The sequence below is a fragment of the Bubalus kerabau genome, chromosome 10, assembly GCF_029407905.1.
Source record: "Bubalus kerabau isolate K-KA32 ecotype Philippines breed swamp buffalo chromosome 10, PCC_UOA_SB_1v2, whole genome shotgun sequence".
Taxonomy (NCBI): domain Eukaryota; kingdom Metazoa; phylum Chordata; class Mammalia; order Artiodactyla; family Bovidae; genus Bubalus; species Bubalus kerabau.
The window spans coordinates 50,649,313-50,674,252 of record NC_073633.1 but is presented as its reverse complement, the minus strand read 5'-3'; the positions used below and the strand labels follow the sequence as shown (position 1 = coordinate 50,674,252).

Genomic DNA, 24,940 nt, shown 5'->3' with positions numbered 1-24,940 from the left:
TGAAGCTGAAACTCCAATACTTTGGCTACCTGATGTGAAGAGATGACTCATTCAAAAACACCCAGATGCTGGGAAAGATTGAGGGCAGGGGCAGAAGGGGACAACAGAGGATGAGATGGTTGGATGGCATCACCGACTCAATGGACATCAGTTTGGGCAAACTCCAGGAGTTGGGGATGGACAGGGAGGCCTGGCGTGCTGCGGTTCGTGGGGTCGCAGAGAGTCAGACACGACTGAGAGACTGAACTGACTGATACATATCTCTGACTATACACCAGATCCTTGAAGAAAAAAGTTTGGTGGATTTTGTTCTGATATCTTGAACTATTCATTCATAACTCTATTCTGCTTCCTTAATACAATTAATCAAGAATTCCTAGCATAAGCAAATAAAGCAGTTGAGCGCCTCAAAGGGAGAGTACATGTAAAAGGAGCTGCAACTTAACTTGGTGATCTCACTGCCAGTGAATACTGCTGAGGGTTTATGTACTGAGATTTTATCAATTTAACAGACATGTATTGAGTCTCTTCTTCGGGTGAAATTATTTGCAAATAATACTACAGTGAATAAAAGATGCTTCTCACCCTTAAAAAAGCTCACAGTCCAGGGAACCCTCCTACATTGTTGGTGGGAATGTAAACTGGTGCAGTCACTATGAAAACAGCCTTGAAGTTGCTCAAAAAAACTAAAATTAGAGTTGCCATATGATCCAGCAATCCTACTTCTCGTCATATATCCAAAGAACACTATAATTTGAAAAGACACCTGCACCCCAATGTTCACTGCAGCACTGTTCACAATAACCAAGGCATGGAAACAAGCTACATGTCCACTGACAGGTGAGTGGATCAAGAAGATGTGCTGCATATATACAATGGAATACTACTCAGCCATAAGGAAGAATAAAATAATGCCATTTGCAGCAAAATGAATGGACCCAGAGGTTATCCTACTAAGTGAAATAAATCAGAAAGAGAAAGACAAATACCACAGGACATCATTTATATGGCAAAGTTAAAATATGACACAAATTACCTCATCTACAAAACGGAAATAGACTCACAGACACAGAGAACATTCCAGTGGTTGTCTTGTGTGAGAGGGATGTGGTGAGGATAGATCAGGAGTGTGGGATTAGCAGGTGTAAACTATAATATACAGAATAAACAACAAGTGTCCTACAGTATAGCACAGGGAACTATATCAATAACCCATGATAAGCCATAATGGAAAAGAATATGAAAAAGAAAGTACAACTGAATCACTCTGTTGTATAGCAGAAATTAACACAACATTGTAAATCAACTGTACTTCAATAAGTGGGGAAAAGAAGTCCACAATCTAGCAGCATGTTATACTGTGAAAAGTCCACAGAGTAAGGGATACGTTCTCTTTCTCTAAGTTCTCTCACTACAGAGCTTCATGTGTGGCATGCATACAAGGAATAAAGAAGTAGTCCCTGAAGTAATTCCTGTGTTACACAAACTGAACTGAGTGATAAGAAATAAAGAGTTGTGGTCACTGCCATGTGTGAGCAGAGATCAACAAACTATAGCCTTTAGGTCAAATCTAGCCCATCTATTTTTGCAAGATTAGAGAGCGAAGAACAGTTTCTATTATTTTTAAATGTTTGAAAAAAATTTAAAGAATACTTCATAAGTGCAAATTACATACAATTCAAATTTCAGTGACCAAGAATAAACCTTTATTGGAATATAGCTTATTTGCTTACAAATTGTTTTTGGCTATGTTTGCACTATAAGGACAACAAAAGCTGAAGATAAGTTAACAAGAGGTGAATACTTGCAAGAGAGACAATACTTGTCACAAAGCCCAATTTGTTCCTTTATACTGTCTGGCTTTCTAAGAAATCTCACTTTCCACACTGGAGGCAGGATACAGGCCAACCGTTTGTATCTTTCACTTTGGGGGGCAATGACATTCACTAACATTCCCACAGACCATTGTAATAAACTTTACTTGTGATGTTTCAGTAGTTCATCACTAGTAAGACCACTTCCTTTGAGAATTCACAGATGAATCCAGTTATGCTAAGGACCAAATATAAATGAATCCCTTGGCTTGATCTTTGCATAATGGTTTCAATTCTGTTTTACCAAACAAAAGTAGGTATTGACCATTTGAATTTGTTTTTCCTGATCTTCTTTTCCAAGTACTAAAAGATGGCTGTGGTGAAGCGTTCCCCTAAACTGGCGTGAAAGGCTGGGGAGCTGTAGAAGTAAAAGTGTTCATTTCACCAAGCAGGCTCTTAACTATTATTTCTACCCAATCACATTTAGCTCCTCTGAAAGAGACAAACATCTCCCTCAAGATCATAGCTCTGGTGGGTTCACCACAGTGGAATTCTGCCCTATGAAGTCAGAGAAAGGACTGGGAAATATTTACTCACTATTGTTTGAGAATCCATCAAAAATTCTTCAAAAATGAAACTGTTAACTCTTTGTTCTGCTATCTTTCAAAGCTATGAGAAATGTAAATAAGATATTTCTACAGGAAAAGTAGATCTTCAGTTTCAATGTAAAACAATACTGCCTTGTGTTTATACAGCACTTTTCCCTTAAGGATTTAATGTCTTTACAGACATTACCTCATTCAACTCTAGAAGGTCTGCAAACTCCATAAGAAAGGCGAGGTTCCCCCTGGTGTGTGAATAGGGAAACTGAGGCATAGCAGGGGCAGGTGGTTAACAATAAGTCACAGAAAAACAGTGAGAAATTTAGGCTAAATTTCTCTTTGCTCCCATTGGCTGTCTCCACTTATGCACACTGCCTATAATTAGAGAGGGCAAGTGTCTAAATCTTCAGTCTTCAAGATGTAATTTCAAGGCTTTCCATTTATCCCAATTAAGATCCGTTTTCTCTGAATTTAGTGGTGTATGTCTCCTCTCTCCATGGTATCTCTGGCAGACTTTTGAAAAACTTATACATGGCAAGAAAGAATCCAGATTTCACTTTCTTCTACCAAGTTCATCATTTCATCCTTTTTCCTCTTGTTATGAAAACTTTCTGCCCAACTGGGGACCAAAACATTTCTTCTCAATTCCTTAAAGCACTCCTAGCAATTGAACATCTAAGTTGACATGTGTTACTTGTACGTAACTACTCTTGTTATGTGATTTACTTCTATTTCAGTAAAATTACCATCTTTCCAGCATCTCTTCGTATGATCTTATTTTTTAATTTTCCTGTGTACTGCTTCCTGTGTTTGCCCAGCCTGTTTACAATGTACTCCTAAGGAACTTCACCACAGTATAGGAGGGTTTTGCCAGTCGCATGCTTTCTCATGATTTTCTTCAGATCTATGCTTTATCCCTCTGGGGAAGTAAAACCAAATTCCTGTTAATTTATCAATTGCCTGGATTGAGAGTTCTTCTGGGACCGACCAGTACACCCTGTCCTTGTCAAAAAAATAATTTGATTTACTTATTTATTTTTGGCTGTGTTGGGTCTTCGTTGCTGTGCAGACTTTCTCTACCTGCAGAGAGCAGGGGTTACTCGAGCTGCAGTGCATGGGCTGCTCACTGTGGTGACTCTAGGTTCGTGGGCTTTGGTGGTTGTGGCTCACAGGCTCTAGAGCACAGGCTCAGCAGTTGTGGTGCACATGCTTAGCTGATCTGAGGCATGTGGGATCTTCCCAGACCAGGGATTGAATCCGTATCTCCTACACTGGCAGGCAGACTTTTTTTTTTTCTTACCACTGAGCCACTACGGAAGCCCCCTTTTCCCCAATCTCTTTTGATGACATATAAAACCATTCCCTCTCAGAAACTTCAAAACTGCAAAGCCCAATGAGTCGTATGAATATTTTTAAAAAAAATTTATTGACAAACAGTTGATTTACAATATTAATTTTAGGTGTACAGCACAGTGATTCAGTTATACATATACACATATTCGTTCTTTTTCAGATTCTTTGCCCATACAGGTTAACAGAATATGAATACTTCAGTTATAGCACAAAGATTTCGGTGGGTGAAAAAATGGATTGCGTGGAGTAGCTCTGAGCTCTTCGGTTGCACACATGGAGAAAGTATTCAACACAAATGATTAATTTACTTTGGAAAGAAATGTTTCAAAACATAGATCACCCAAGGCTATAAAAGATTTCATAGGTAACAAAGGCATGAAATTAGGGGGCGCCATATGAAACAGGAAATCCTACTCTTTCACTGGGGGAAAGTCCTGGGGCTTTGCTTCAGTTGACACTTTTACAGCTACCTTTCACTAGTTTATTACAATCAGGCAAGGGATAATGGGTAAGGGGCCAGGCATCTGCTCAGTATACACAGAAGACAAAAATTTGTACAAAAACATGAGATAAACACATTCCTAGCTTAGGTTTTTCTACTGTGTGCTCCTCGGTAAGTAAGATACTAACCTTCCTTGTGCTCAAAATGGGAAAAATGAAACAACCATATAAAGTACCTAGTGGGCATTTGCTTTCTCTTCCCAACAAGATTTTGCCTTGGCTTTATTATTTGTTACACTGTGAAATTTCAATAAGTATCTTAATGTCTTTTTTATTTTTAAAGTTTATTTATTTATTTGCTTGCCTGACTTGCTGTGCAGCCACTGAGAGTTCCCTGACCAGGGATCGAACCTATGCCCCCCTGCAGAGGAAGGGCACAATCCTAACAACTGGACTATCAGGGAACTCTCTCTTGTTGCCTTCAATTTGAGGATTAGCATCTCTTTTACAAGAAAGCCAAAGCAGAACAGTCATTAGCAGATTAGAATAGCTGCTGGAAAGCCAGGGCATGGCAGCTCAGGCTTAGATCAGCTCTGATATGATATTTATTCCTACAGCCCTTGACAATTTTTCCCAGGTAGGTTGCTGGGTGGAAGTGGAATTAAAAGTTTAACCAGAGTGAGATCAGTGGCTCTACTACATTTAGGATCTCTCAACACAATTAAGAAGGCTCTAGTAGCAAACAGATGACTGTATTATCTATCTATAAGTTGCTGTGCTTAGCTGCTAGGTTGTGCTCAACTCTTTGTGGACCCCATGCACTGCAGCCTGCCAGGCTCCTCTGTCCATAGAATTTTTCAGGCAAGAATACTGGAGTGGGTTGGTGTTTCCTCGTCCAGGAGATCTTCCCAACCCAGGGATAGAACTTGTGTCTCCTACGGCTCCTGCAGTGGCAGGCAAATTCTTTACCACTGAGCCACCTGGGAAGCCTCATATTTTGAGACCCCATGGACTGCAGCCCACCAGGCTCTGTCCGGGGAATTCTCTAGGCAATAATACTGGAGTGGGTAGCCATTCTGTTCTCCAGGGGATCTTCCCAACCCAGGGATCAAACCTAGGTCTCCTGCATTGTGGGCAGATTCTTTACCAGCTGAACCACCAGGGAAGCCTATATTATAAGTTAGGCCTTTCCAAATGCCAAGTGAAGTGATGGGAATTTACCATAACTTACCCTAATGCTTGTGACTAAAAATGCCAAACTTACTGTGCAAAACCAGTTCCTGAGAAACAGCTAGCTCTGAGAAGACTGATAGAAGGAAACTTTTTGTTCCTTCTGGCTAAGTCAGAGGCCTCCACCAGATTTTTATTACTTGTACTCTTATTTCTGTATCCAGAGTCCTGTTTTCTTTCATTTGACTATTCACCTCTCCCCCATCTTCTTTCATTTGCTCCTGCTCTTGCTGCCTCTTTCCTTCTCCCTTCTCTCTCTGCTGCACCCTTGGTTATGGTTTATTCATTTTGTGTTAATTAGCAAACATGCACTGGCCCCTGTTATGTGAGCAGCCCCTATCTAGCTATGAAATTTCATGCTCAGACTGCCCCTCTTATGTTTAGGCCTCCTCTCTGTGGAGGCCACTGGTTTTGCCTGTCCCTACCCCAAACATACTATCCACCAAGTCCCGTTCCTGTGTGTCAGGATACAAGCAAAAGCGGGAGGTGTACTGGATGAAAGATTTGTGGGTTGGGAAATTTAAAAACTGACAATGTATATACTCTCCTAAGTAAAAGGTACTCAGAACACAGGAAAATCTAAACCATTCCCATAACAGGAAAATAAGTTTGGAACTTACCCATGGTGACTATAATACAATTAGCCCAACACTGATCGCTGAGGAGAATGGTAAGAAAATAAGAAAGATGGTTACAGCTCACTAGGTGCTTTCATCTGCTGAATGCAAGGCTTACAGTCTTTAATTATCATGATTAAACACTGCTATTCTTTCTTGCGAAGCTGGCACACTCTACTAAACAAATACTTAAGCTACCAGGAGGGCAAGGCAGTCCCAGGGAATCCAGAGTCAACCTTTAAGTCCTTCATTTCTAATCTTGTGTACTCAGAACAACCTATAGAAAGTACACATGAAAAGAAAGCATACTGTGCTCAATTCCAAAGCCCTTTGTACTGTGAAAAATCAAAACAGTGATTTAAGAAAGAAAAAAGCAAAAACAAGACAAAAACTGAAGACTGTACTTGGTTTAGTCACAGGAGAAAACCTAAAACTTTGATGTTACAACAGCAAAGACTATAATAATGTTTCATAATTATTACATATAGTTTCAGAGTTGGAAATATTGTATAACATATAGTTTCACATGTTTAAAATATTGTTTTTCTTTGTATGTAATAAATTTGGAAATTCTCCAGCATTATCAGGTTTAATAACTAAACCATAATTTGCAAATAAAAATCTATTCCACCCTTGCACATCCAAGTATGTGAAAACAGTAGATAATATTCCCATTTTGATTCTGACTACTGGGTGTCCACTTTGCCAGGGTTATATTTTTCATGTAATTAACTTTAGAAACTGAGTAAGATACCAACTATAAATATCTACATGGTAACATGTCTTTGAGAGTTTTTAATACAATTTCAGTGTGCAAATAGGTCTTAAAAAGTCATATATTCTAACTTTCTATCCAGTGTACAAATCTCCTTTACAATATCCAGAATGTATTAACTGTTCAATTTCTGCCTGAAAACTGCCCTCCCATTAAGAGACAGGAAAGCAGAGACATCACTTTGCCAACAAAGGTCGTATAGTCAAAGCTATGGTTTTTCCAGTAGTCATGTATAGATGTGAGATTTGTACCATAAAGAAGGCTGAGTGTCAAAGAATTGATGCTTTTGAATTGTGGTGCTGGAGAAGACTCGAGAGTTCCTTGGACTGCAAGGAGATCAAACCAGTCAATCTTAAAGGAAATCAACCCTGAATATTCATTGGAAGGACTGATGCTGAAGCAGAAGTTCCAATACTTTGGCCACCTGATGTGAACAGCTGACTCATCGGAAAAGACCCTGATGCTGGAAAAGATTGAAGGCAAAAGGAGAAGAGGGCAGCACAGTATGAGATGGTTGGCAGCATCACTGATTCAGTGGACATGAATTCGAGCCACTCTGGGAGATAGTAAAGGACAGGGAAGCCTGACATGCTGCAGTCCTTGGGGTCGCAGAGAGTTGGACATGACTTAGCTGACTGAACAACAACAACAACAATAGTCATTTAGATATTTTCTGTGCTCATGTGACATATCTGTGTATGTTTTTCTTGTACTATAGAGATATAATCATGTTATACTATTTTACAAAGCTTCTTATAATACTTAAAAAAATATATTGGGGCATCTTTCCATGTTAGTACACGGTACCAGTTTCTTTCTAATAGTTAACTTCATGATATAAATATATCATTATTTATTTCTCCAGATCCATACTGATGACATTTAGATTACTTTCACACTGTTTCAATTGTTACACAAAGTCAAATTTCTCTTACTGAAATTTCTTTCTGTAATTTTTGCTCTGGAATCTTTTGGAATAAATTTAATCTATCATCTAATAGATTTTTAAACATTTGAGAAACACTATCATATGGGAAGTAAATGGCAGAACATATGAAAAGTTTTGAGTTATATACTCAATCAGAAATCAACAAGGAAAATGCTTTCTTCAAATAAAAACAAGCTATAAATATCTGGCAACACAAAATGGATGCTTAAATTATGGTCTATGAAGCTGACAGGAGGTTATACAATGATCAGAAATATGTATCTAATGTGGCATCAAGACAAATGTCACAATGTTCAGTAAATGAAGACACGCAATTGCATACGAACTGAGATTAATTATGAAATATGTCTGCACATGAAAAAGAGAGAAATAGTCAAGTGAAATGTGGTTGAGTTAGGGTGGTAAGGAGATGGACCATCATTTCCTTTTAAAATACCCTTTATAATTTCATAATTTGGTTTCTACAATAAATGAAAAAAGAAAAAAATGATAGCTTTCAGGAAGACCAAAATTCTCATTCTCAGTTTCAAGGCCCTCTTTCTTCCCTGATTATCTTAGAGGTATCAACCTTCATAGTAAATAATCAGGTTCTGAAACTCTTGACAGCAAAGTTACAATCAATAAAGCTTGAAGTGTGGACTGTTCACTGAAGAACAGAATGGTATGGAAGGGAAAAAGCTAAGGGATCAAACAAGGAAAAGAAGGGACAACCAGGAAGAGTTCCACCTTAAGCCACGTTCACAATCATCCAGTGCTACCATTTTTGTTCTGTCTACAAAAGTGTAGAGAACTGGTATGAATTTCCAGATCATTAAGTCGAGGCAATGTGAAGGTCAAAAACCAAGTTAATGAATAAGATTTGGGTACTTAAGGACAAAAATGGTCATATTCTCAAGCCAACATAAAAGTTCTTATTTTAAGAAATTAAAGTCTCAAGCTCTAAAAGCTATATGGGTATTCATTAAATTCATAATCACTCATTTCTGTCCCCAAATTTCATCCGTTTTGTAAGTACCAATTAATTCTTTGAACAAATCTAAGTTATAACAGGCTTTTTTTTTTTAAGTATCCCTTGTCATGATAACCAAATATTTTGCATCTATGTCCTATGTTGAATAATGAAAGACAAAGCACCAATGAGTAAAAACAATGATTGCATTATTTTGGTTGGTGTGCTTTGGGCATGAAAGGTTGTTTGTTTACAAGGCCACAACATCACCTTGGTTCTGAAGAGAGTGACATATGTGCTCTAGCTGCTCAAAGATTAACTACCGATGAGTCACATTTACAGCTGGGAACTTCACTCTAGAAAAACAGGAAGAGAAACACTCATGCCTATAAATCAGGAACAAACTCTAGTGTTCATGCTCACACTTAAGAGGGAGACATAGTAAAATCCTGTCTACTTTGTCAACTGATCTACTTTCAAAATAAATTTCCTGGCCTCTCACCTTCTGAGATTGCCCATACTCTGTGGAAAGTTTCTTTCAGGACCAGTCTTGCCTTTTGAGATGGATTGCATTCTGTCTATGGAATGTGTATCTCTCTAAATAAATCTACTTCTTACCTATCATAAATAAATAAATTTCTTATTTTGGCCATCCTCAGAGAATATTTTTTTTAATAACTTGGCAAAAATATACAACACATGCTTTTCAAATCTTCTCAACTTCTTTATGTCACCAAAACACATCCCAGCTTCCTATTAGGTGAAAGAACTATGCTGGGCCTTGAGACACATTTGGGACAATGGGGTAAAGCGGGCACAAGCCTGTTCTCAAGGAGCTTACAGTAGTATTATGGAGGGGGGCAGGGGCAGGGGGATATGCAGCTATGATTTAAAGAACAGTCAATATGGAATCATCAGTAACAATCAGGATTGAAAAGTATCCTAGTACTTAGTAATAATGGGATAAAACAAAATGACCCTTTAAAGTTTTGGGTGATCAAAATCAGTTATATAATCAGAAAAATGCAGAAAGCCTTGGTTGATGGTGGTTTATATAAAAAAGATGTAAAGGCTTCAACTGAGTAGAACTCCATGAATACATAAAAGTCAACCATGTAAAATGGCTGTTAAAATAGTTAATCTAAATTAATAGAGGTACTATGTCCAGATCAAGAAAGATAAATAATCCCACTGCCTCTGAATCCACAGTTACTGGTGCTGTTTTATGAGGCTCATTTAAGAGGAACATCATAAAACTAGGAGTGTGTGCATATGCACGCTCATACTCGCTACGGGAACAATGACAGTGGAGTCTCTGTAAATCACACGATGCAAAAACTGAAGGAACTGAAGACATGCAGCTTGAAAGAAGACTTGCAGCTGAACAGTGGAGGCGCGGCATGCACAGTTGACATGAATGCCTTTGAGCTGTCTGCAAGAACTCATGTTAGGTTCAATGCAAGACAAATGTTCATCCTGGCCTCCCTAGGTTACGACCATGGCTGATTATTGCCATGGTCAGGGTATATAAGATGACTTGAATAACACCCAGTGGCTCTTATATAATTCTATACATTTCAGGAAATGAAATTCAATATTCCTTCAATAGTACCTTCAGTAATGGCACTTGAAAGTTTCAGTCATTCACACACACACACACACAAAAACACAACTGTTACACTGAAGAAGCATAAAGCAGAGGAATGTCTGTTAATGTCAAATGATGAAACTAGCACTGAAGGAGTTCATCTTCTGCAATACATATCCTGTGGGTTCAACCTCCTTAGGGTTGGTTACATTCGCTTAGTCAGTATATTTTTCTGGATGCCAGTAAGGTAGTTTGGAAATTTGAGAGTTTAGGTAAAACACAGGAATGTTTTTAAAAATTATAAACCTAATTTCTTAAAATCCTCAAAGGATTATTACAATCACATAGATAGGTCTTCCAAATTCGTGAGAACAATAGATAAAGTGAGACTGTTAAGGTATTTCAGAAGATATATCTTGGCATATGTCTTTAAGATGGATATGTGGTCTCAATGTGGTGAAAGCAGTTTGAATATTACCAATACTTCCTCCTTTCTTTCTGTATATAGAGGAAAAGAAAAGAGAATGGATCAACTACCAAAAAGCAAAACCTCACACCATGTGTATTTCAGGTAGATGAAAGCATTCAGAGGTTGGTTTGTGGGGGCAGTCACGGCATCTTCCAGATGCCACAGAGTATACGCAGCTTTATATGCATATACTCTATATGCAAGGCAGTCAACTGCCCTTCCAGATGCCACAGAGTAAGCAGCTTTTCAGCTGACTGTGTGTAGTTACCTATCCAGTAAGTAGGGGAGACATGGTTTGGCAAAAAGGATAGACAAGAAAATTTACAGATTTTAGGGCTTCCAACTAAGCTATATGCTAAATAAATGGAGAAAATATTGACTTACCTGCACTGCCGAGCTGCTTATAAAACCTGTACTCTAAATGTAGCTGTGGAGCACGTGATTTTATTGGTTCCTGAAACCCAAGAAAAGAAATCGTGATCAGATTTGACAGCTTTTCCATTCCTAGGTTTTCAGAGTAAACCAGGGTTAAGACCACTTAATATCTTAGCAATGATATTCATATATGATAGCATTTTCTTACCACAATTCCCCTTTGAAAGTACATCTAGGGGAAGATGAAGTTGAATTATACACAATCTCTGCAATGGATATTTAAATAAAAATACTCTGTATGAGACACCACTCAAGGATAACTCTCTCATCATGAAATATTCTCCTGAAATATCTTCTCCTAGGAAACCAGATGTCACACCTTTTAATGAAATACTAGCATGTATTTCCTGCTTGTTTTATTATGAATTTGGGGCAGTAAATAGCATTATTATTTTGGAAATATGATATATGCTCAGGAAAAAAATTCACTTACACAAAAATTAGAAAGAAGGTAAAAATACCCCAAGACTCCACCATTTAAAAGAGAAGCCTTATTAACATTTAGGTGAGTTTTTTCCAAATATTTATTTATACACATATTTTTATGCATAATATAGACTCAAAATGTATGTTAAATAAACGAGAGCACACTATATTGGTGTTCTGTAACATGCCTTTAAATTTAACAATGTGACCATACCATTCCATAGCAGTAAGTAAAACTGTATATGACTGTGTGTGTGTGTGTTTACAAACATGCAAATAATAATGTTTGAACATCTGAACTGTTTTCAATTTTTGATATTATGAATAAAGCTGTAGGAACAGTGTTATGTGTATTTATTTTTACACTGAAGAGAATTAAAGACTGTAAGTGCTACTAAGACATGTAGCTTTAATTAGGATGGTGTTCAAGCTTTTAAAAATAGAGTTTACTAAATAGCCCAAAGATAAAGCAGCCACACTATCACATTTTGCTCTACACCAAACTTCAAGAATTGGTTGGCTAATCTTTCTAAATTAACAGCATACAGGCAACTAGTTAACCAGAAAAATCAAACATCACTCTGAAAGATACATCTGTATATCCATTAGGATGACTATTACCAAAAACATAGACAATAACAAGTGTTGGAGAGCATGAGGAGAAACGGGAATCCTTGTGTACTGCTAGTGGGAATGTAAAATAGTATAGTTACTAAAGAAAACAGTATAGTAATTTCTCAAAAAGTTAAATATAGAAGTACCACATGATCCAGCAATTCTACTTCTATATACCCAAAAGAATTGAAAATGCTGACTCAAACTGGTATTTGTAGACCCATGTTCATTGTAATATAATTCACAAGAGGCAAAAGGTGAAAGCAACCCAAATATCTATCAACAAATGGATGGATAAATAAAATGTGGTTACATTTTGTTCCATACGTGTGATGGCATATTATTCAGCCATAAAAAGGTAAGCCGTTCTGACACATGCTACAAAATGGATGAAACTTGGGGACACCATGCTAAGTGAAGTAAGCCAAATGCAAAAGGACAAACGCTGAATGCTTCTACCTAAGGTACCTAGAGTAGTCAAATTCATAGACAGAAAGTTGAATGGCAGTTGCCAGGAGTGTGGTGGGGGAGGGGTGGGGAATGCTGCTGGTGTTTAATGAGCACAGAATTTTAGTTAAGGAAGGTGAAAAAAAAATTCAGAGACGGATGATAGTGATGGGAGCACACCAATGTGAATATACTTAATGTCAATGAACTGTACAACTAAAAATGGTTAATTCGAGAACCAATTCCTTATATAATTTTCAAATATTTTTTCCCATTCCATGGGTTCTCTTTTCACTCTGTTCAGAGTCTTCTGATGCACAAGTTTTTAATTTTGATAAAGTCCAACCTATCTTTTCTTGCTTATGCTTTTTGTGTTACATCCAAAAAATAATTGCCAAATCGAATGCTATGAAGCTTTCCCCCTAAGCTTTCTTCCAAGAAATTTATAGTTTTGGCTGTTATGTTTCTTTGATCCATACATTAATCCTGGTGTATGACGTAAAGGGTCTCACTTCACTGCATGTGGATCTCCAGTTACCTCAATGCCATTTGCTGAAAAAAACTGTCCTCTCCTCATTGAATGATTACTTGTTCTATTTTTAAGATAGGCTCAAAGGAGAGTTCCTTAGCTTCCCTTGATAATTCACACTCGTGTCTAACAAGATCTTTATATGTAACTGTCATCGCCAACACTGAAACTTCAGCCTATTTCTCCTATGTCCTCACTAACAAAGATAAGACAGCTCCTGACTAACCTGTGAATACTGTAACAGCTATCTTCAAACAACAAAGCTCTTCAATCATTTCCTAGACTTACTTTATTCAGGCAAAGTAATTTCAAATTTTTTAAACTTTCCTCACTGGCCCTATTTTTAAGTTCTTTGATCACCTTTGAAGGCTCTTCCTGAATCCACCTGAAGTTTTCTGCATTTTTAGAACAATATAGACTTCATAAATTACAGAATTCAGACCTTTCCTTGAGGTTATCTAGTCTATTCCTTTGCTTCTAAGAAAGCTTTATCTAAATCAATTCAGGTAGACTGGAATATTTCAAAGCCCTAAGGAGCTCTGCGAAAGAACTCATACACTTCTTTGATTGCAAAATCAGGAAGCATCAGAGCTGAACTTCGAGTTTCTCAAGATTCCTGTGGTCCCAAAAAATGTACAGAAGACTAATTATACTATAGAATCACAGTATTCCTTATTCATTTATCTCTTCAGATAGAGTGTCCATTCAGTTTTAGATCTTCTAATATATCACCACCAAAGCAGCCAATCACAGAATTTGTCTTTTAGCAAAATCATTAATAATTTATAAGAAACCAAGAGAATCAGTGATGACAAATTGGTATGGGACCAGAGGTTGATCTAAACACTAGAAACAGGAGTGTTCTTTCTGCAGAAACAGTCTTGAATTTTGACAAACCACAAGAGTCAATGAATTTTAAAAAACATAGCTCCTTCTTCAAACATAATACTCCCAAACTTTATACTGGAAACATTAATAGGAAATATTCAACCTGATCTTGGAAAAGTAAGTTAACAGATTAAAAAGAGCAGTAACTCTTTAGAGTTCCAGAGCTGAAAGGGGGTGTCCACATCACATATATTCAGACATGAGTGGGTTTTTATCACAGACAGAAGGATTTACACCCTTCAGCCAACCCCTTCAGCACATACTTGTAGCCTGCTCAGCCAACTGGAGCATCAAGTGCTCTTCTGAAAGCACTATGAATAAAGGATACTGCAAACAATCTCCAGATTGTGAAAGGCAGTGGGATTAGCAGCATAGAGAGAAAACTTGTTAAACAACTGTTAGAAAACCCCTGTCAAAAAGAACTCCAGAAACCTCCGTTGATAGGGGTAAAGGAGGGGTTCATTACACAAGTTTGTTTACACTGTATCTGATTTTTTAAAAACTGTTCCTAGAAATCTAAGAAACGGGAGCCTACAAGGAAGATTCAAACAAAGTCGATCTGAAGCACCACGAGCACGACTTTCTTGTATTTCTGTGTGAGATGCTGATGACATCTCTATAGAGGGCTGGCTATCTGCCAGAATCACGGTTGTTCTGGAGCACACATGCCTGCGTGAAACCCTAAACCAACAGCAGACGGCTACCTGGTAAGATTGTAATGCTTAAGGCAAATTTTGCTGTTACAGTGAAGAGAGCTCAATTACTGCCATCATATCTCCCACAGAGAACACAGCCCCAGAGCAAGAGAGGAGGCCCACAGACAAGACTGAGTATCTTTTAAAAAGCCTTTATTTAAGATTTATTTGAAAGAGAAGTGAGGGACTGGCCACATCATAGCAAATAACATGAAGTCTTATTTGGCTTAAACTCTTGGCCATATGAAGAATAAAACTTTAATAAAATGTAAGTGAAATGCAATGGTCAGTCATGTCAATAATATGTGTTATGCAAGCTTATCTAAACAGGCTAACTAGTATGAGCTGAGAAGGAGAAATCTAGAAAAAGCTAGATAGAAAAAGCTGCGCCTACCAAAAGTCTTGATAAGTAAGGGGACAATTATAAACATACATACTGAGGCAACATTTTAAAGTGTTTTAGGGGGCTGCTTCTTCCTATTACTAGTTCCAAAGAATCAAAATTATTTCAACTTACCAAAATAATAAAACAGAAAAAGTAAAAAAATGAAATGAACTAGAGAATACTTTTACAGAATAAATTCCTGTAAGTAAAAATATAATGGCTAATCCTTTGATACTCAATCTGAGGAAAATATCTGGTCTGCATTGTTACACACATTATTTCTCTTCCTCCTCCCATTTTGCCAACAAAAGTTCCAAGTCAACAAACAAAAGAAAATACTTGGTTCCCTAGCAGCTACCTGCTCTCAGACCTGCTCCCTGTCCACCTTTTGTAGAGAAACTACTCTGATGACTATTAGTTCCTCCTAGGACAGCTCCAACTCCTCCACAAACAAACTTAAGGAGAGAAAAGGACCAACCACAAAACAAGTGTGGCTGTGGTAGGTGCAATTCATTAGAAAAAAACCAAACAAACAGTGATTACCACAAGATACTTCCTTCGACTATTAATGCCTCTGCCTTCCAACCAAGAGTGCCAAACCACCTGCAGATCCTGGGAAACATACTAGGATTTATTAGAAGGACAATATTTATACAGCTTTCTATTTATATAGAAACTAGTTATACAAAGCATTTCATATGGCTAGAAGTGGTCTGTATCAGTCTTAAATACAGGCTCATGGAAAAGGAAATGGCAACCCACTCCAGTACTCTTGCCTTGAAAATCCCATGGACGGAGGGGCTTGGTGCAGGCTACTGTCCATGGGGTCGCAAAGAGTCGGGCACGACTGAGAGACTTCACTTTCACTAAATACAGGCTAAAGAACTGTCTCTTCTAAAAATATTAACCCTTAAAAACAACAGAATTATTCTTTAACAGGATGTTATTTTCAATGACTATATTAATTATTAATAAGATTAGCACTGACAAAAATAACTGAACTCTTTGCTTCAAACCTGAGCACATGATGTGTTTTCCACGTTTGACATCTTTTTAAGGCAATGATTAGATGATCGGGTTTGGAAGTATACTGATAAATATCTTATATTTTTTAAATGGATCAGTCATATTTAGGAATAAGAAAATGTTAAATAAAAATAGCACAGTGAAAGGTAGAAAGTTTACAGAAATTACTAGGATTTTTTTTCCTTCTAGCTATTTTTAATTAACTTTTTGGATTCATCATTGCTAACACTATAGTTAGCATCTTCTAACTGCACAGTGTTTCTCAGTATACAGTGATTCATCACTGTAACACTATATATATTAGAAGGAAATGACTGTGTGGTATTATATGCAAGGAAAAAATTAGCATTTTTATGAACACTTACAATTATTTCCTGTGAAAAGATATGTGAAGGGTGAGAGCACTAAAACATAATTACCACAAATACAGATTCTACTCACCAGTTTGATAGCTACATATTCATTGGTGTAGAGATTTTTACCTAGGGGAAAAGCAGAATGTATATGTTTTAGTGACATTTATTCTGGGAAATGCAAAACAAAATCTTAGCTTACAGGGTCATGAGAAAGGTCACATTCCCAATGCTGTTCACATATACGAAACATGATTTGTAAGTGAAAGGCCAAACAGAGATAATGAGACCCAGCAGGACAAGAACAAAAACAGCTTGAGAATTTGAAAATTTAAGTTAGACATGAGAATCTTTTATTTTAAAGAAAACAAATCTCTCTGTCACATGCACATTTTGTTATTTAGTATTTCCCAACTATTGAGTCACGAGGCAACTCAAGAAGGAGAGTCGCCAGAATTACAAAGATGGAGAGATTTTAATTCTTGTCACAATAAACACAAACCCTCATATTTCTAACTCACTGACAAATAAGGCTTTTATATTTTTTTGTCATGGTATTTAGTGTCAACCTTAGTTGGCATAAAGGACAGTGTGAAATAAAACCTATTACAGCCTGACTCTCTCTGTGTAAGACTCATCTGCTGTCTCTTAGTAGAGGATTCTCAAAGCTGTGCTGACCCTTCACCAGCACTCTAGCTCTACATCTTTACCTGTGCACAGCCACAGCTCTCCACCCGGACAAGACTGAAACAACTCAAAGTTCTTCCTGAAGGCTTAACCCGTTTCCCTCTCAACTTCTCTACCTGTAGAAATGGAATCCATATTCTTCTATACTAGATACCTAGAGTCAGAACCTAGGATGAGTATAAGAGCAACAACCACCAGTTGGTTAAACCCACATTACATGCCGGGTACTTAGCTACCTTCACCTCTACCTTCACTTCAACTCCACTGATCCTTGGAGGCTAATGTGAACTCCTTCTGAGCGCTTAGTATATACCATATAGCTCAGCCACTGCTTCTTATTTTTGTCCCATCTTAGTCAGCTAGACTACAAATATCTTGAGAGTAGCGATTTTATTTAATGGTTCTGTCAATGTCCTGTGGTGCTTAACATCATGTTCTGCGTATTTAGATACTCAAAACCTTGACTAAAAGTTGTAGGTATGTACAATATGACTATTTTTTATGTAATACACAGAGGTAAATGTTATCTTTATATACATACATAGTTGAATATATGCATAGAAAAGGACACAAAAAGATGTACACTAAGGTATTAAATAACTTTCCAATTTTATATAATAGATTATTTTGATAATAAAAACCTTACATTTGGGGAACATAAGGCTGCTTACAATACTGGTTATTTTTAACAAGCTCTAGACAATAGATGGCCCTTTGCAAACTACACTGTTATACTTTTAATACTGTCATCAGTTTTCCCAGCACCTTTATGTGGAGAAGAGTACATGGACTTAGGAGTAATTTTTGTCTGCAAACAACATTAAAAGAGGATTCACAGGTTACCATTCAGAGACTGTACTCTGGATCCTCACACAAGACCTTGCACATGGGTCAAAGTTTATTAAATAAATCACATAAAGTGATAAGGTTAAAAAGGAAACATGAACAAGTCAGTAGATGACGCAGATAAGGGAGAGTAAAGCATCTGGGCCGTAAGTGGCTCTTGAGGCGTCACTGAGAACAAGCAGGAGAGGATAAAAGGCATTTCTCTAAAACAATGCTAATAGCGAGGTGGAGAAACGACGGGAAATGCAGAGAACGTGATCAACTGAGTGGGCCCATATGAAAGAAGCCAAGTATACAGGGGAGAATGGTGAGAAACAAAGCCAGAAAAATCCACTACAGACAGAGTGTGAATAACCTGGAAAGCCAGCTTCTTATTCTGAGGTGGGCATACTTTTCCTAAATCCTCATTTTTTTTGAAGATTTGGGGAAAATCTTTTTTTTTTTTTTTAAATACTTAAACAAACTTGCTATATTATAGAAATCATGAAGTTTCCTTAAAAAAAAAAAAAAAAGGCAAGAGCTAATAGATCTGCTTATTCCACAGTCTAGGAGGCCTCACCAATCAGTGAGGAATCTTTTCCTCATCTTCCCTGTGTTCAGTTGGGCAGTCCAGTTTTCACAGTTGTTTACTTTCCACAGTGTGACCTTTCGAACTCCTGTGAAGGTGGAAAAGAGTAGCTGCCAGGTGAGGCCAGGGAAGGAGGGGATGTGGCGATGTAACTGCTCCAAACATGTACGTACGTGTATATACGTATGTGTGTGTGTGCGCGCTCAGTCACTGCAGTCGTGTCCGACTCTTTGCGACCCCATGCACTGTAGCCTGCCAGGCTCCTCTGTCCATGGGATTCTCCAGGCAAAAATACTGGAGTGGGTTGCCATTTCCTCCTCCAGCAGATCTTTCCAACCCAGGGATCAAACCTGAGTCTCCTGCATTGCAGGATTCTTTACTGCTGAACCACTGGGGAAGCCCCAAAATACATATGGACTTGCAACTACTCTTCTTGTTTTTAGCTCCTTCTGCATCCCAACTTTCTGAAATTTCCAAATGTCTTCAATTCTTGAACATATCTGGTGTTTATATGTTACAAACTGGCCTACCCTTCAAATCATTCAGCTTTCTCCAGAATGCTAAGTTGGTTACAACTGCTTTCTAGCTTCTACAATTCTGGTACCATTTCTCATCTATTTTTAATCTTCTTTCCCATTTTTTTGTTGTTGTTGCTGTTCCCTGTGGCTTCTATACCTTTAAAAAAAATCCCTTTTCTGTGTAAACTGATACAGTCACTATGGAAGAGAGTATGGAGATTTCTTTCAAAAACTAGGTATAAAACCACCATACGACCCAGCAATCCCACTTGTAGGCATATACCCGGAGGAAACCAGAATTGAAAAAGATACATGTACCCCAAAGGTCATTGCAGCACTATTTACAATAGCTAGAACATGGAAGCAACCTAGATATCCATTGACAGATGAGTGGATAAAGAAGCTGTGGTATATATGGACTATTACTCAGCCATAAAATGGAATGCATCTGAGTCAGTTCTAATGAGGTGGATGAACCTAGAGCCTATTATACAGAGTGAAGTCAGTCAGAAAGAGAAAAACAAATATTGTATACTAACACATATATATGGACTATAGAAAGGTGGTAGTGATAAACCTATCTGCAGGGCAGCATTGGAGACAGACACAGAGAACAGACTTATGGACATGGTGGGGGCGGCACGGGGAGGAAGGAGAGGGTGAGATGCATGGAAAGAGTAACAGGAAAACTTACATTACCATATGTAAAACAGACAGCCGATGGGAATTTGTTGAATGACTCAGGGAACTCAAACTGGGGCTCTGTAAGAACCTAGAAGGGTGGGGTTGGGAGGCAGGTTGGGGGGAAGTTCAAGAGGGAGGGGACATATGTATACCTATGGCTGAGTCATGTTGATGTTTGGCAGAAACCAACACAATTCTGTAAAGCAATTATCCTTCCATTAAAAAAATAAATAAATAAAAATCCTTTTTCTAAATATACTTTATAAAATTAAGGCAGCACTCAGCTACCTTAAAATAACACATATATTATAATTACTAATGCATGTATATTTTTACCTCCACTCGGCAGTGAGTTTCCTAAGAACAAGAATATTCCACTCATCTTTTTATCCCTAACAACAAAGATCTGATATATAGTAGGTAAGAGATACTTGCTAAAGTGAACCAAATTGACTTGATACGCAGAAGAGTCTTCTGAGAAAGTTTATATATATATATATATATATATATACACACACACAAATATAAAAGCTTGTTTAGAATCAGATTATGGATAATTCTAAATACGAATACAGTAGTTTTGACTTCATTATTTGGCTTGCTGTGAAATCACCAAAAATCTTTGTGCTAAGAGGAAATGTATAATAGTGAAAGCTATATTTTTAAAATATTAATCTATTAGATAAAAGAGAGAAGAACACCTACAAAGAAAATGAATAGGAAGTTTTTACAGTAGAATACTTAAAGAATAACATTTACCACACAGTATGATTATAAGGATAACAAGAGTTAGAACATATGAAAGTATATTATAAACTACAAGATGCTAGGTAAACCTAATTTTTATTACTTCTATTATTATTGTAGGTATGATGCAATAATTCCTGGAAGATAAGTTTAAAAAATAGGATTTATAATCAAGGTAGCTGAGTGCTTACTTAATTTTATAAAGTATATTTAGAAAAAGGATTTTTATTTATTTATTTTTTTAATGGAAGGATAATTGCTTTACAGAATTGTGCTGGTTTCTGCCAAACATCAACATGACTCAGCCATAGGTATACATATGTCCCCTCCCTCTTGAACTCCCCCCGCTACCTACCTCCTTGAATGGTTATAAATAACCATTTAAGAAAAAACTAGCAACCTTTGGATTACATATAAACTTGCTGCTGCTGCTGCTAAATCGCTTGAGTATTGTCCAACTCTGTGCAACCCCATAGACGGCAGCCCACCAGGCTCCCCTGTCCCTGGGATTCCCCAGGCAAGAACACTGGAGTGGGTTGCCATTTCCGTCTCCAATGCACGAAAGTGAAAAGTGAAAGTGAAGTTGCTCGGTCGTGTCCAACTCTTAGCGACCCCATGGACTGCAGCCTACCAGGCTCCTCCGTTCATGGATTTTCCAGGCAAGAGTACTGGAGTGGGGTGCCGTTGCCTTCTCTGATATAAACATGAGAGAGAGGGAAAAGAGAAAGGTGAAAGTTGATACTCTAATTAGAGGACAACAGAGAGAAAACCAGGATGGTAAGCAATATTCATCTCTATCACAGTGCCTTCCTCCAAGTTCTCGTTAAACGCAAAAGAAACAGACAAATCACAAAACACCTCTCAGCTTCAATTTCTGTATCTGTATAAAGGAATATAATCAGAGAAGTACAATAAATGACAGGCTATGTAACACCAAACATGACAGCTGATATTTCACAGAATGCTAGTCTTGCTTTTGTTTTGTTTACTTTCTCTACTTATTCAAAAAAAACAAAAACAAAAAAATTGAACACATCACCCTCTTACAAAGTGATTATCTTTATTCCTAAGAGGCCCTGGAAGTGACTAGGTAATTCTCCTGAGCTATGCATCATTCAAAAGAATTAGTTTGCCAGGGGGCATCATTAAGACTGAAGTGTGTGCATGAGGAGTTGCTTCAGTTTGACTCTTTGTGACTCAAGGACTGTAGCCTGCAGGGCTCCTCTGTCCATGAGATTCTCCAGGCAAAATTACTGGAGTGGGTTGCTGTGCCCTACTCCACAGAATGTTCCCAACCTATGGATCGAACCCATCCACGTCTCTTGTGTCTCCTGAACTGGCAGGCAGGTTCTTTACCACTATCACTGCCTGCTTGGGTCATGGGAATTCTCTGGAGGTCTGACGATTAGGACTTGGTGCTTTCACTGTCATGGCCCAGGTTCAATCCCTGGTCCTCGAACTAAGATCCCGCAAGCCACATGGAGAAGCCAAAAATATAAAAAATAAAAGACTGAAGAGGTCAACACAAAACACAGTCAAGTGGAAGGCTAGACAAACACTAAGCCACTCGATGATATACAAAAATTTTGTTCTGAAAGAATTTAATCACAAAGACTGCTGCTGCTGCTGCTGCTGCTAAGTCGCTTCAGTCGTGTCCGGCTCTGTGCGACCCCATAGACAGCAGCCTACCAGGCTCCCCCGTCCCTGGGATTCTCCAGGCAAGAACACTGGAGTGGGTTGCCATTTCCTTCTCCAATGCATGAAAGTTTAAAGTGAAAGTGAAGTCGCTCAGTCGAGTCCGACTCTTAGCGACCCTATGGACTGCAGGCCACCAGGCTCTTCCATCCATGGGATTTTCCAGGCAAGAGTACTGGAGTGGGGTGCCATTGCCTTCTCCGAATCACAAAGACAGAGGCTTACAATCCTGCCCACTTAAAATGCTTCAGCTTAAAAAAGTATATATATATGTAATTATCTACATATCAATACATGAATGATATATGAATAACTGAGGTAGGCAGGCGGTTTAATGAACAGAAAAACACCACTGGTGAGATGGCATAATCCCGAGCAGCCAAAGGTTTTAGTGGCTGCACAAAACCCACAACACTTCCCCAGGTCACTTCCTGGTTACGGGTTCTTTTATTGTTAGTGTAAAAGAAACTGCATTACATAGTAGTTTGGGAGCTTTCCATCCAAACTCGGTTCTTTTGAAGCAGCAGTCCTAGATGTGAAGCTACCCATAAAATCCACTGCATGAAGACTTCCTGTTTCAGTAAGCCACCTACAGAGATAACATTTATCATAAGCTCTGTCAGACACAGCACTTTCAAAGAACCAGCAGGTCTCAGCTCTCAGAGTCACAATGATAAAGGAACATAACAAGCCTCGGGTTCCCAGTTTGGTTAGATCTCCAGCTGTCAGATTTTCTTGCCCAAAAGTAAAAGCAGTGCATTTATAAATTATTACCTCGAACTTGTTAAAAAAAAAAAATCAAGTCAAACGAATTTGAGCTAATTAGTAGTTAAAATAAGAAACCACCTTTGTGTAACTCAGGTTGGTTACCATGTCTGTTTAGGGCAGAGACTGGCCTATAGCCTCCGCCATCCAGATAGCATCGCTTTAAACAAGCAGCATGATCAGGGGTAGATGGTAACAAACCCTACAACTTAAAAAAAAAAAAAAAAAAAAGCCAGAGGTCTTTATTATTTTTACTAATTTAATTCTACTAGTTTATTAAAATATTCTTTGGAAATATTTCCCAATGGTTAGCAGTTAACAGCAATGGTTATTCTTTCTTGTGCCAAGTTTTCTGAAGGGATTACTTGTCAATACCAGCAAGTAGTTTATTATAAAAAAAAAACTTATTAAATCTTGCTTAACACCACTAGTAATGGTATAGAGCATGTTTACTATTATGTTTACTATTAATATGTAAGACATGTCTGTTTTAGACAACATTAAAATGTTTTCTAAACTGCAGAATATGATCAATAGAGGAGTGTGAAATAAATAAATTCAGTGCGTCCTAACATATTCTTTAAAGAAAGATAGTTTACATCACACTTAGTAAAGTGTATTATTTCATAAACTTTTGCTTCAGACACACACAAATATTGTGCATATATTAGATCACAATATATGTGTTTTTTAGTGTAAGTTAAAAAATAACAGCCATCAATAAAAACCTTCTGAAAAGCAGCTTCCATTATTCCATTTTGAGATATAAAGGTTAAGTCAGTGACTCAACTAGCTCTTATGGCTTTTCTAAACTATTCAACATGATAGTCTATTCTGATCAATCTGTTAGAAAAATCCTCAAGAAAATTGAGGATTTCCTCAAGAAATTGATAAATGGAGTCAAAGAAGTACCTGTACTCCATCTCAAGAGGGTGAGCCTATAAAGTACGTATAGAGGTTATGCTTTGCTAAGCACGTGAGTAAAACTTTCTACATTATAGTGGTGAGGGAAAAAAAACAAAAAAACTGGAATGAATCACTCCAGAAAGCATGATACTCTACTGCAGAAAAATAATGAAGTACTTCAGCTTTTAAAATTTTTATCATGCAAAATCTCAAAGTTATATAATGATTTCCCCATATAACTACACCTAGTTTCAATAATGAAATGATTTTGAAGCAAATCCCAGTTGTTATATTATCTCATCAGTAAATATTTGATTACAGCTCACCTACAGACTTGAAATATTCTTGAGAATAGATGGATTACTTGCTATTTGAAAATATGCAACATAAATGTGAAAAACTAAAAGGCCAAACAGAGACCTGTGGATATTGAGGTTATAGTACCTAGTCAGACATTTCAGCCATTCAGGAAGAGAAGTCCAAATGGTCACTGAAGAAACAAAATGGGCTAAAAGTGAAAAAACCACAATAATGAACATAGTTAAAGCAACTGATTCCAGAAGAACTGAAACCATGGATTGTCAATGACTTGAACCTGTAGGCAAAAATGGTCCAATATTTTATTAATATTTTTCTGCCAAGAAGAATACAGACCTCCATTCTAGATGATAATGCAAGTTTTAAGAGGAGAGAAATATATTAATGAAGTTGTGGGAGTAGTAGAGTATTTACAATTAGGCACTCAGCTAATGCACAAATTGGAGAAGCCAAAGATCTGAAAACTTCACAAATCCCAGTGATTCACCTATGTCAATTTCTTTCTCACTGTAATGATAGTAATTACATTAATAGGAGCAATGTCAACTGTTTTTTTTTTTTTATGTCTTTCTTTATTATTAACTACTTGGACAACTTTCTGAAGTCTGGCGTATACTTTT

The 24,940-nt window shown here is 37.5% G+C and overlaps 1 protein-coding gene across 16 annotated transcripts in view; it reads right to left on the bottom strand.

The window, feature by feature from the left end:
- CSNK1G1 (casein kinase 1 gamma 1) overlaps positions 1-24,940 on the bottom strand; it is a 153,291-nt gene that overhangs the window by 63,206 nt on the left and 65,145 nt on the right. For all 16 annotated transcript variants that reach the window (XR_008699233.1, XR_008699234.1, XR_008699236.1 and 13 more), the window contains 2 exons: positions 16,675-16,715; positions 11,172-11,241 (listed from right to left, as the gene is read on the bottom strand). Coding sequence is in view for 11 of the 16 variants with exons in the window: in XM_055537676.1 (XP_055393651.1) it covers positions 11,172-11,241; positions 16,675-16,715 (111 nt within the window). In the remaining 5 variants the exon portion in view is untranslated. The remainder of the gene's footprint in view (positions 1-11,171; positions 11,242-16,674; positions 16,716-24,940) is intronic.